Source organism: Mauremys mutica, chromosome 1, assembly GCF_020497125.1.
Source record: "Mauremys mutica isolate MM-2020 ecotype Southern chromosome 1, ASM2049712v1, whole genome shotgun sequence".
Taxonomy (NCBI): Eukaryota; Metazoa; Chordata; order Testudines; family Geoemydidae; genus Mauremys; species Mauremys mutica.
In genome coordinates, this window is record NC_059072.1 from 54,566,457 (window position 1) to 54,580,960 (window position 14,504).

The 14,504-nt window shown below is 40.1% G+C and overlaps 1 protein-coding gene across 1 annotated transcript in view; it reads left to right on the plus strand.

The window, feature by feature from the left end:
- CNTN1 (contactin 1) overlaps window positions 1-14,504 on the plus strand; it is a 254,857-nt gene that overhangs the window by 94,741 nt on the left and 145,612 nt on the right. Inside the window, exons 3-4 of the mRNA XM_044996278.1 lie at window positions 6,345-6,471; window positions 13,554-13,726. Of these exons, the coding sequence (XP_044852213.1) occupies window positions 6,345-6,471; window positions 13,554-13,726 (300 nt within the window). The remainder of the gene's footprint in view (window positions 1-6,344; window positions 6,472-13,553; window positions 13,727-14,504) is intronic.

Genomic DNA, 14,504 nt, shown 5'->3' on the forward strand with positions numbered 1-14,504 from the left:
TGCAATAACTGAATGGCTTGGGGTGTGGACCTGAGTCTGTAGTGTAGACTAAGCCTCAGCTTACGCTGAAGTAAATGAAAGCAAAGTTGGCACCAGCCTGAAACTCCACTACTAACAGTAACAATGTTTAATTGGTGTGTTTTTGAATGAAGAACTGTAAACTTATCAATGAATCTTACTCTGAAAACTTAGCATATTTTAAAATCTTTTTTAAAATGCAGTACTTACATTTGACTTTCCTGTTCTACAACTTTCACAAGTTAACCCCACAATTTTTAAGTAGAAAAAACAAAAATGCCACTGGGATGCCATTTCATCAGGTAAGCTCAGGCACCCAGTGTTGCCCTGACCTATACCTAGGGCCCTACCAAATTCACAGCCATGAAAAACATGTCACAGACGGTGAAATCTGGTCTTCCCCTGTGAAATCTGGTCTTTTGTGTGCTTTTACCCTACACTATACAAATTTCATGGGAGGAGACCAGTGTTTATCAAATTGAGGGTCCTGACCCAAAAGGGAGTTGCAGGGGGCTGGCAAGGTTATTTTAGAGGGGTCACAGTATTGCCACCCTTACTTCTGCACTGCCTTCAGAGCTGGGCGGCTGGAGAGACCTGCTCATGCCCACCAGGGGGCCTCGGACCTCTGGTTGAGAACTGCTGATACAGTGTTTTCGGTAACCATGTAAATGACAATGTGTATGTAATTGGAAAGTATTTTAAACTGGGGTGGAGGAATGTGATGTCCTGCCCTTATAAATGGTTAGGCTCTCTGAGCTCAGTGCAGAGCTTCACTTTCATTTTAATTTCTATTTTGTGGCCAGAACAATGAAGTCTTTCTGTCACCTTTCCCTATGTCTATTTCCTTCTCTGCTGGGTCCAAATATAACAGCACTTTAACACTTTCCCAGTAAGTAGCCCTTGCTCTCTGGAACTAAAGAGCTCTGTGTTCTAGTTCTGCTCATTCCAAAGTGCCATCCTGGAGTGGGTTTGGATCTTCCATTTTAAAGAATCACCTGCTTCAGGTTTGACAAGCCTCACATGTGTGCCAGGTTGGGCTGATTGTGCCCACAGAAGTTCTTTAACCCCTTCCTGACTGGTGGTGTGATCTGCCCCACTACATAATCCTACTGAATTCATTGTAGTTTCAGGAATTTCAGGAATTCATTGCACAGGATGTAAATCAAGTCAGAATTTGTTTGCTTTATCTATTAAAGATTAAAACAAATTTTAATCAATTTTAAAGTCAATGTAATTACAGCAGAGATTAATTTGGCCCTGAATCTTTAAATCTGGAAACAGCAAATGTAATTAATGAGAGCAGGAATTATGTAACTAAACAAATACTGAGGTAAAGAAATCTGCTCCTGGCATAAGAAACTGATGGGAAGAAAAAATGGAAATAAAAATTGAAAAGCAGATCTATACAGGGGACACAGTTAAACTTTTTATTTATTTTGCCTTTTACTTGAAGTTATCTTTTCTAGTGGTAGTCTTGATTATAAGGATAGGAAATACCAGTTAAGACTTTTTAAAATATTATTTGCAGATTTAGAAAAGGTTAGAGAGAATGTTGAACTTTACTCACCACATTATGGCCATCATTAAAAGTAACCAGTTAGGCACACACATCATATTGTGGTATCTGAGATGACACAGCTGTGAACTGTAATTGCATCTTCTGTGGGGTATATCCTTATCTGTTCCAGAGCTCTGCTTAGTGTGGGGAGTGGACGGTGCACAGGCATGCCTCAGACAGCTGGTTCCAGCTCTCATATTTTGAGAGCCGGCTCTACACCCCTCAGAGCTGTTGCCAGCAACTCTAAATTACATCAGTGATTCGGGGTCTTCAGCCTGTAGAGGATTGGTGTGTAAGCAGAGTCAGAATGAGTTCTACCCTGACATCTGACAGTGAGCTGTGGAAAAGGACTTCAGGGGCTGATCTCATTTGCACGGGCACAGCCACCCTGCCTAGCATGATGGACTGCTTGCTCAAATGGTCACTTTGGCTGCTGTGGGATCCCCAGTCTCTTTGTTATTGGGGCAGGAGTAATAAAGTGTTATCCTGGTTAGGTGAATCAAGGACAGTAGAACTGTACTTGGCATTTTATGACAGAGGGACTCACCCTCAACTAAGTAGCACTCACTAGGCAAGGGACATGGGTTCCAATGACCAGTGAATTGAGAGAGGCTGGGACAGGTATGTGTACCTGGTAGTATGGCCCCAAACACCACTTTGGGCCTCCTCTCTCTGCGGTGTAATAATAGAGCTAATTTTGACTCAGAAGTCTTGTTAGGTGCTGCAGCGCTGAAATCACTAATTCCTAGGTCTAAGCATTACACCTACTTTGTGCTAGTGGTTCTGAGTGCGCCAGCACTGAGGCCCCCCTACTAACAGATGAAATCACTGAGAGCTGAAGTTACTAAGAGCTGAAATCATTGAGAGCAGGTTAAGTAGGGGTGGGGCCTGAAGACAAGTTGGTGAGTGGCTAGCAGGACGGCTAGCGGTGAGGAGCGGATAGCGGAGAGTCGCAGCTATAGTGGAGAGGAGCGGTAAGCAGGATGGCTGGTGGAGAGGTGCAGCTCATGGTGAAGACTGTAGCAGAACCCCACGGACAGGCGTGGCAATCAGCCATCAACCTGGCAGTGGCATATGTAAGATTCCCCCCATGCCTACCCTCGCTTCCACCCAGGCTAGGAGGTAAACTCTGCAGATGAACTTCTGACCTCTGGGCGCTGCACTGACCAAGGACAGAAACTGTGGGTGGGAGTGACTGTTGGGTTGCTGGACTTAAGACCCTGAGGGGAAAAGGACACTGCCAAACTGACTTGGGGGTGGGTCTTTTGCTCATGGTTCGTGTTATGAATCCTGTTTGTGGTGTTTCCCCAACATAATGCCGCATTGTTTCCCTCCTTTATTAAAAGGCTTTTGCTACAGACTCTGTGCTTGCGAGAGGGAAAGTATTGCCTCTTAGAGGCGCCCGGGGGGGTGGTATGTAATTGTCCCAGGGGGGGCTCAAGCCGGTTTTGCATCATGTTATTGAAACAGAACCCCCGGATACTGAACCTGGCCCTTGTTGTTGCCCTCTGATGGGCAAAAGGGTTACAGGTGAAGCGGAGTGGTGCTTGACCACACCCCTGACAAATGGCCCCTACATAGGGAGATGGGGTTGCAGAGGTTCAAGGCCCAACTGCACTTAGATGCACCAACAGGTGTTGTGTAGATACCAGTAGGATGATCCTTTTAAGACGGGGGAATTCTCTGCTGCTGATTTATGGCTGGATTATGACCCCTTAACACTAGCTGAATAATGCAAAGGGGCATAACTACTCCTGGGAATGTGTTAATCTGTGTATAGATAGAGGATCACTCTCTGCTGGTGCACAGCATTTACTATTCACACTGTTATAGGTTGATAAAAATTATGTGTTTCCATAAAACCACAAAAAGTCCAATAATCCACAGATGGTATTTTTGTTATTCCTAATTCCCACATTGTTGGGCCAATATTTTTATTAGAAAACTAGCAGAAAACTATCCGAGATACTGATAAAAAGCTTGATCCTGTTCTACTTGAAGTCAGTGACAAATTTCCATTGGCTCGACTGGCAGCAGGTCCAAAGAGGTACTGTATGCTGCAACGTGGTCATGCAAATTCAGTTATAACAACATCCAGGTAAGGAGGAGAGAGACTTGTCACAGAAGCGGAGGAGAACTGGAAAGATGGCCAGAGCAGCTGAAGAATGGTTTCCTTTCTCTTTACTTTTACAGCATACTACTATTTAAAATTCATGTATTATTAAACCACATAAATAGACCATCTTATACTGTAACATAGACAACTGGTATCTACTGGTTGTGGGAGGCACAATTTAAAGGTTCCCCCCCCTTATGCTCAGCAGCCCCTCCTTGCGGCTCTGAGAAGTTAGCTCAGTGGGGAGAGGCAGCAGCAAAAGCAGCAGTTCTCCCTGCAGCTCCCAACTGTTTTGCTGCTGCCTTTTCCCAGGGCCGCAGCTTCCAGTTGGCCAGCCCCAGGAGCTGCTATGCAGGGATGGGGCACTGCTGGCAAAGTGTGGCAGAAATGTTTTCAATTGTGCCTAAGTTACTTAGGCACACACATCCCTGTGACTTTTCAATGGGGCCCGTCAGACATTTCAGCGCTTTTGAATATCCTACCCCTCAATTTTAGAATTTGGCACAGAGTGCCCCAAATAGGAAGAATGAAATCATATAACTTACTCAAATTTGAAATATAATTTACTTATTGTTTTGCGTAGAGACTGTCCAGTTTGGCCAATGTACATGGCAGAGGGGCACATGATGGCATATATCACATGGGTAGATGTGCAGGTGAACGAGCTCCTGATGGTGTGTCTGATGTGGCTAGGTCCTATGAATGAAACAGCTGATATTAATTTATTAGCTGATATTTTAGGTATATTCAATTTTCTCATTTAGTAGAGAAGCTGTAGCAGCTCCATGTTCTGGAGCAAGAACTTTGTTTGGTCGGGAGATGGCCCTGGTATCTGGCTTGCAGCTTTTGCTGGTCCTGTGAAAATTTAGCTACATTTAGCCAATTATAACACTTTGAAAAATCTCAGTTCACATTTGTTCAGTAGAGACTTATTAGAGTTTGTCAGTTAAAATCTCTTAACATTCCACCTGCACTGAGCATGCTCTCCCCCCAGAGCATCTACATGCACATACTGCAGACTGTCCTGCGCATGCTACATCCTAGGGCTCCAGGGACTAGACAGGAAATTCCCTGCCATTGCTCTTCCCAGGAGCTGGGGACCACTGTGTCAACAGTCACCAAAAACTAAGAGCCCCTGCTGGTGCCCTGGCAATGTGGAGAAGCAGGGAGAAAGCAGCCTGACTTGAATGCAGGGAGCAAGGAGGGGAAGAGGTCAGGAGCTCAGAAGGAGGATGGGCATGAGTGGGGACAAAGCTATTTAAAAATGTGAATTGCTCAGAGAACCTTAATTCTGGAATTTCCTAACTTGTGAGTCTTTTCAATGCAAGTATGAATGTAAGCAATACCTGTCACATCAACTTTAACTTTCTTTTAACATAGCTTTTTTGGGATTTAATTGAATATACAATGATAAATTTACCTTTGCCTGCAGCATCTTACATCAAAGTGGCAACATCATTTTTCTTTTCCAAGAGGCCTGAATAAAAGGAGAACAATTTGATTTGGAGAGGAAGGCTCAGCTTCATTCTCTTTCATATTAGTCTTTTATCCGTAAAGTAAAGATTGATTCCATAAATATAAAAACTTTGGTGTTCTGTAGGTCATAGGAAAAGGGACTATTCAGCTTTAGCTCACTCGTTTGTATTTGTCTCAGCTCACATGTCCTCACTATCAGTGCTGGAAGTATGTTGGCCTATGTCAGATGAGTTGGTCTCAAATGCATTCCTAGTAGACAGATGTCCAAATGACAAATACTTCCACCAGACCTGGCACTAATTGTCACCCTAGTTGGTAATGTCAGCAGAGAGGGTAAGAAATGAATGGAAATGAAATCTAAATTACCTTCTCCCTCACCCCAGGGCAAGAATGACCCAGAGAAGAGTGGTAAAAGGAAGCCAGCACTGATGTCCATATTGCGCTTGTTTTGTTGATGCATGCAGAACTTCATTTTGCAGGGCTATCAAACCAACAGCATCCACACACACAGCATGTTATAAAGGGTGTGCCTTTTGTATTTTTATTGTTTGTTTCTTAATGTAAATCAATACAAAATGAATAGGTGTGGATGATGTAAATTGGTTCAAGAGAGATTAATAAGACTGGAACTTTTCAGCTTGGAAAAGAGATGACTAAGGGGGGATATGATAGATGTCTATACAATTATGACTAGTGTGGAGAAAGTGAATAAGGAAGTGTTACTTATTCCTTCTCATAACACAAGAACTAGGGATCACCAAATGAAATTAATAGGCAGGAGGTTTAAAACAAACAAAAGGAAGTATTTCTTCACACTATGCACAGTGAACCTGTGGAACTCTTTGCCCAAGGACGTTGTGAAGGCCGAGACTATAACAGGGTTCAAAAAATAACAAGATACATTCATGGAGGATAGGTCCATCGATGGCTATTAGCCAGGATTGGTAGGGATGGTGTCCCTAGCCTTTGTTTGTCAGAAGCTGGGAATGGGCAATGGGGGAGGGAGGCCACTTGATGATTATCTGTTCTGTTGATTCCCTCTGAAACACCTGGCATGGGCCACTGTCAGAAGACAGGATACTGGGCTAGATGGACTTTTGGTTTTACCCAGTATGGCCGTACATAAGATTTACTTTCTTAACATCTATTAATTGTGAACCTATATTTTTATTTCAGAGGATGGAAAAGGATATGGCCCAGTTTTTGAGGAGCAACCCATTGATACCATCTACCCTGAGGAATCTACAGATGGACAAGTTTCAATGAACTGCAGAGCTCGAGCAATCCCTTTTCCAACTTACAAGTAAACCTTTAGCTTGGTTTTGAATTACAGGGCTTGCCAGGCATTTCACACACTAAACATTTCAAGTATTATAATTTGCTGATTCTGAATGAATGAATGAATGGTTTAGCAGGTGGATGTATAGTCTTCCTAGACACACACGAGTTGAAGTTTGTGTATTTTTTCATTAAAAAGACAGTTTTCCTTATACTTGCAATGATGTCTAGGGAAGTCCTGAACAGAAAATATCAATTGTGTTTCATGAAACATTTTCAGATTTCTTCATTTGTTTTTGGGAGCCTAGCTCTGATCTTTTGAGACAGTCCTTCATTTCCTTTCAGTCGAAATCAGGGATAGCAGTGTCCTGGACCTGAGAAGCTTTTTATTGAATTTTTTTAAATGTTTCTACCAGCTCTAGTCTAGAGTTTCACCATAATAAACCTCATATTCTTAATGAACCAGTCCATGATGATTGATTTTTCTGTGCAAGTGTAGGATCTCATGGCTTCCATGGGTCTCTACAACAGGCTCAACACACATCAAAGGACATACTCGGGAGCTTATCTTTTGTCATGAGAGCATGGTAATTTACATTCTTGTCATGGTCAGATAACTACCTCCTTCAAAATAGGGACAGGCTCCTGAGTCCTCTCAAGGTGAGGGACCCATTTCATTCATCTGCCCTCAAACTGACAGACTTACTCTTCTGTCAAGAGTTGTATGAAGGAAAACACAGTTGAGTCACTGAGCCATTCTGTCAATGTCTGTAATAACATTATGATCATCTACTGTACTGTACCATCAACACAGTACCCCCCAAATGCTCATTTTCACCTCATCATCCTTGCAAATCACTTGATTATACAAAACATCTGTGATGAATGGAGAACTTGAGAGGAGATTAGAACACTGGGGCTAGACAACTCATTCTGATTCTGATCCTTTGTAACAGAGAGAGTTCTTGTGTTCTTATGGTGATGGTGGAGGCTAATAGGGTTTTTTTTCTCCCCTCACCACCATGACTTCTTCAAAGTCCAAACCAGGAGGATTGTTCATGTGGTGAACACCTTGGGGAATGTAGACTTCCACTAGGGCTGTCGATTAATCGCAGTTAACTCACGCGATTAATTTTTAAAAATTGTGATTAATTGCAGTTTTAATCACACTGTTAAACAATCAAATACCAATTTTATTTATTAAATATTTGTGGATGTTTTTCTACATTTTAAAATATATTGATTTCAATTACAACACAGAATACAAAGTGTACAGTGCTCACTTTATATTACTTTTGATTACAAATATTTGCACTGTAAAAATGACAAACAAAAGAAATAGTATTTTTCAATTCTTCTATGAATTCACCTCATACAAGTACTGTAGTGAAATCTCTTTATTGTGAAAGTGCAATTTACAAGCGTAGATTTTTTTTTTGTTACATAACTGCACTCAAAGACAAAACAATGTAAAACTTTAGAGCCTAGAGGTCCACTCAGTCCTACTTCTTGTTCAGCCAACCGCTAAGAGAAACAAGTTTGCCTCTTCATGCTTTGACCACCATTCCAGAGGACATGTTTCCATGCTGATGATTCTCATTTAAAAAAATGTATTAATTAAATTTGTGAGGAGAATTGTACGTTTCCTGCTCCATGGTTTTACGCACATTCTGCCATATATTTTGTATTATGATAGTCTCGGATGATGACCAGGCATATGCTGTTTGATTTAAGAACACTTTCACTGCAGATTTGACAAAACACAAAGAAGGTTCCAATATCAGATTTCTAAAGATAGGTGCTGCTCTCTACCCAAGATTTAAGAATCTGAAGTGCCTTCCAAAATCTGAGAAGGATGAGGTGTGGAGCATGCTTTCAGAAGTCTTAAAAGAGCAACACTCTGATGCAGAAACTACAGAACTTGAACCACCAAAAAAAGAAAATCAACCTTCTGTTGGTGGCATCTGACTCAGATGATGAAAATGAACGTGCATTGGTCCGCACTGCCTTGGATTGTTATTGAGCAGAATCCATCATCAGTATGGACGCATATCCTTTGGAATGGTGGTTGAAGCATGAAGGAACATATGAATCTTTAGCGCATCTGGCACATAAATATCTTGCGATGCCAGCTACAACAATGCCATGCAAACACCTGTTTGTAATTCTCACTTTCAGGTAACACTGTAAATAAGAAACAGGCAGCATTATCTCCTGCAAATGTAAAAAAAAAAAACTTGTTTGTCTGAGTGATTGGCTGAACCAGAAGTAGGACTGAGCGGACTTGTAGGCCTTAAAGTTTTACATTGTTTTATTTTTGAATGCAGTTATTTTTTGTACATAATTCTGCATTTGTAAGTTCAACTTTCATGATAGATATTGCATTATAATACTTGTATTAGGTGAATTAAAAAATACTATTTCTTTTGTTTTTTACAGTGCAAATATTTGTAATAAAAAATAAAGTGAGCAGAGTACACTTTGTATTCTGTGTTGTAATTGAAATCAATATATTTGAAAATGTAGAAATCATCCAAAAATATTTAAATAAATAGTAATCTATTGTTTAACAGAGTGATTAATCACGATCAATTTTTTTATCACGCAATTAATTGCGATTAATTCTTTTAATCGCTTGACAGCCTTATTTTCCACTCAATAACAGATCTGAGTATTTCTTGCTGTGATTTTTTTACTTATTTGCAGTTAGCATAATTCAACAGCATGAATTGTCACAGATTGAAATGTCACTAGAGGAGGTTTTGGAATTAATTGATAATCTTAACAGTAACAAGTCACCGGGACCAGATAGCATTCACCTAAGAGTTCTGAAATAACTCAAATGTGAAATTGTGGAACTAACAACTATGGTTTGTCACCTGTCCTTTAAATCAGTTTCTGTTCCCAATGACTGGAAGACAGCTAATGTAATGCCAATAAAAAGGGCTCTGGAGGTGATCCCGACAATTACAGACCTGGAAATCTAACTTCAGTACCAGGCAAATTATTTGAAACAATAGTGAAGAATAAAATTGTCAGACACGCAGAAGAACATAAATTGTTGGGCAAAAGTCAATATGGTTTCTGTAAAGGGAAATCATGTCTTACTAATCTATTAGAGTTCTTTGAAGAGGTCAACAAACGTGTGGACAAGGGGGATCCAGTGGACATAGTGTACTTAGATTTCCAGAAAGCCTTTGACAGGTCCCTCACCAAAGGCTCTTACATAAATTAAGTTGTCATGGGATAAGAGGGAAAATCCTTTCATGGATTGAGAACTGGTTAAAAGACAGGGAACAAACGGTAGGAATAAATGGTAAATTTTCAGAATGGAGAGGGGTAACTAGTGGTGTTCCCCAAGGGTCAGTCCTAGGACCAATCCTATTCAACTTATTCATAAATGATCTGGAGAAAGGGGTAAAAAGTGAGGTGGCAAAGTTTGCAGATGATACTAAACTGCTCAAGATAGTTAAGACCAAAGCAGACTGTGAAGAACTTCAAAAAGATCTCACAAAACTAAGTGATTGGGCAACAAAATGGCAAATGAAATTTAATGTGGATAAATGTAAAGTAATGCACATTGGGAAAAATAACCCCAACTATATATACAATATGATGGGAGGCTAATTTTGCTACAACTAATCAGGAAAAAGATCTTGGAGTCATTGTGGATAGTTCTCTGAAGATGTCCATGCAGTGTGCAGCAGCAGTCAAAAAAGTAAACAGGGTGTTAGAAATCATTCAAAAAGGGGATAGAGAATAAGATGGAGAATATCTTATTTCCCTTATATAAATCCATGGTACGCCCAAATCTTGAATACTGTGTGCAGATGTGGTCTCCCCATTTCAAAAAAGATATACTGGCATTAGAAAAAGTTCAGAGAAGGGCAACTAAAATGATTAGGGGTTTGGAACGGGTCCCATATGAGGAAAGATTAAAGAGGCTAGGACTTTTCAGCTTGGAAAAGAGAAGACTAAAAGTGAATAGGGAAAAGTTATTTACTTGTTCTCTTAATATAAGAACTAGGGGCCACCAAATTAAATTAAGGGGCAGCAGGTTTAAAACAAATATAAAAGGAAGTTCTTCTTCACGTAACACACAGTCAACCTGTGGAACTCCTTATCTGAGGAGGTTGTGAAGGCTAGGACTATAACAGGGTTTAAAAGAGAACTGGATAAATGCATGGAGGTTAAGTCCATTAATGGTTATTAGCCAGGATGGGTAAGGAATGGTGTCCCTAGCCTCTGTTTGCCAAAAGGTGGAGATGGATGGCAGGAGAGACATCATTTGATTACCTGTTAGGTTCACTCCCTCTTGGACACCTGACATTGGCCACTGCCAGTCGACAGGATACTGGGCTGGATGGACCATTGGTCTGATCCAGTGTGGCCATTCTTATGTTCTTATGTTCTTACCTGCTGGTATAGTTACCTCAGAAAAATGTCTTCATTTTCCTGTCTCTCCAAAAGTCTTCAGTAGGCTTTTTGGTCACTGTGATGCTTTCAATCACTACATTTTGGAGATAAACAGTAGTCCAAAACAAAATCTTCAGTCCTTCCCTGGGCTCAATTTTTAGCTCTCCTGATCTTCTCACTAGGTGCATGCTGGTCTCTTCTCTGTTTATGCAGGAGTTTGTTCACATTACCTGTCTCCAAATGTGGCAATTCTTCACCCTTCTGTAGGGCTCAAATATCCTTATGTCCTTCTTGGGCTTCTAAGCTTTGTTTCAGGGAGTTGCCTTGTCACCTTGAATGGTGGCACCATAAAGGTGGCAAGTGCCATCCCTCTACTTCAGACCTCTGACAATAGGAGTGTAAGCCATAGGTTGTCAGCCCTAAGATTCCAACTGACCTGCTTCTCTTGGGGCCACTTCCTATATTACCTTCTCCGATTTCTCAAATACACAGAATCCAGAGTCCTACCATATCCTGCCTCCATATGGGCTTTTTCCATAGCTCCATAGCCCTTTTTCCATAGCTTTGCTAGCTTTCTTGGCAGAGAGCCCTTCTCTAGGCTCTCCCTCCCCTGCTCTCTCTAGGTCTCTAGACTTCCTACCTCCATCTGGATTTGCCCTAACTGAGCCACCAGCTTCTTATATAGGCATGGAGGCCCCATGGCCCCACATTTTTGTTAATATGGCACCCAAAAGCGTGTTGAGCACTTTACAGAACAAATACAAAAGTGTCCCATGTCCTGAAGAGCTTACAGTTTGTTTTATCTGTGACACAATGAGTGTAACAGTGGTTCTTACCATGAAAAGACCTGCACTTCTTAGAAACTTTTAGTATATAAGAAGTTCCACTGAGCTAAATAGGACTTTTTCTTGTGCATAAAGTTACTCATAAGTATTTGCAGTATTGGGGTCAGCTAGAGGAACTGCATGAGGAGAGACAGTGTTTACAGTAATAAGATCCCATGGTTACTCAGTTATGGTTTGTGCACATTTTGAATGAGTCTATTAAGGCCTATTTTTATGACATTTAATTATAGAGTAACCTTGTTTTACAAAGGAATATAAATAATATTGTGTTCATACAAAAAGAAAAATTCAAGCTGGATCAAGGAAACATGACTGTGTACTGACCTCAAACTAACAAGTTCAGAAGAACATGTTTACTATGACTTTTTCTTCTGGTTCGCCACAGATTCCAGTTTGTGCAGAATGTTCTGTTTTGTCATATATTAAACTATGTATGTGATAGCTACCCTTGCATATTTCTGCATATATTTTATAATTTATTAATAATGTCTACATGTGGTTTTCTTCATGGGAATGAAATACTGTAACAACTTTTAATTCTCATGAATATAATTAAAGATTTTATTATTATTATTATTATTTATTATTATTGTTTATTACTGCTGATGCTATGGAAAAGCTTCCAGTTTGAAAGTTATTGAGTTTTGATCTTGTTAGGGATGTATTTTTATTAAAATCACTTCACATGATTTTTCTCTCTGTTTCAAATTTCAATTTTTACTTAACTTTGACTTCCCAACAGTAACTGCATTTAACACAACCTTTCAGTAGTTCTTTTTGTTGAAGAAGCAAACAGAGAGTAATCTGATTTTCAAAAAGTATTGTTTGCCTGTAGATCTTGATATGAAATTATGTCCATACTTTGAACTTTGTAGGCTTTATATATTCTCAATACATTTCTGTTGCCTTCAAACAAGATTATGGGCTCCCTCTGGCGGACACAATGATACCTATACATTCCCATGGAATTGTGTGGGCAGTTCAAAAGTATTGGGTCATATTCATTTCTGGAGTAACTCCACTGAAGTGAGTAGAGTTACACTAGGAATGAATTTGGCTCACTGAGTTCCTGCCTTGTTGGGGTTGTATTTTATGAAATAAAACAGCATTGCCACACCTGCACAATCAAACGCAGGAGCCGGCCCATCCATTTACCCACCCAGTCTCCCATGCAGAGTGCTCCAGGTCATTCTTCTAGCAGTCGGAGCGTAGAAGTCCCCAGCAATTTTGTTGTTTAAAAAAATGGCAGTGTTAGAACAAGTCTGACTTTCTTTTCACTGGCATTACTATTACTTTATGCCTAGAGTAACTTCCTTGGCCTACACATCCCCAAGTGTGTGGGGGAGGATCTGGTAGAGATTAGGTAGTAACTCTGTTGCATATTCCAAGGGTGCACAGTGAGTGTTTTCTTTAGCTACTTGACCCCTCCCCCAGCCCCACTCTCGTATAGCTCTTTCAGTCTCACGGATGGTGGTGGTTCTCACCTTGCGAATTGGACTAACTATCATGTTTATAGAGAGATAATTTGGGTGAGGTAATATTTTTTTATTGGACCAACTTCTGTTAAAAGATATTACCTCACCCACCTTGTCTCTTTAATATACTGGAACTGTCATGGCTTCAACTACACTGCCATACATCATGTTTATATGCCATTAAGACAGGTCAAATTTGAGAGCCTTGTCTGAGGAAAATTAAAATAAAACCGTTTATTGTAATACATGAATATATTATCATAGTTATTTACAATTAATAGTTGTGAACCCATATATGAAGAGTTTTCTTGCAAATAATTTTTTAGTAGATTTTTTGCAATCATCACATCATCTTTTCTTTTTTTTAATAGGTGGAAACTAAATAACTGGGATATTGATTTAACAAAGGATCGCTACAGTATCGTGGGAGGTAGACTTCTTATCAATAACCCAGAGAAATCAAAGGATGCTGGGAAATATGTTTGTATAGCATCAAACATCTTTGGAACTGTCCGAAGCACTGAAGCTACTCTAAGTTTTGGATGTAAGCACATACTTTAAAACAGATAAGCACATACTGATTAGGTTTAAATGGTCAATGTTTCACTATTATTGTTGCAGCATTTTACAGTCATTGCATTGTATCATTGTATTGCTCTGTGAAAATGATATAACGTGCCTTCATCGACAGACAGCAAGAAGTAAGTTTTTAAAGCAGCTTATACTCTTCATCCTGCTGTTGGCATTACAACCATCTCAAAAGCCTTACGTTTATATCTGTAAAGAGAGTTCCACAGCTTATTTAGCCAGAGAGGGGGAATTCCCACAATCTTGAGGCATATAGTGTCCTAATTTTTTTAAGACACAATAGAACCCATGGGGAAGTTGTCAGAAGAGAGATACAGATAGGTTCACATGATGAAGGTCAGCTGTCATCCTTGTCAAAACAGATTGGAAGTTCTTGAAGATGGATGATGTGTCATTTTATAGTGAAAAGAATGCTGCAATCCTTATGCCACATTTAAGGCCCTGATGAGGGCTTTTCTGTCAACTTCAGACAATGGAGTCAGTGTTTTCCACACACACACTGTCAACAACAGATATTTTGTTGAGAAAGATTAGGGTGACCAGATAGCACGTGTGAAAACCTGGGATGGGGTGGGAGGAATAGGCACCTATATAAGACAAATCCCTAAATATTGGGACTGTCCTTATAAAATCGGAACATCTGGTCACTCTAAAAAGGATGTATCTGGGTAACATAAATAGCTAGATTTTATCATCTGGAGAAAGAAGGGTTGTTTTTGTTTGTTTGTTTTTTT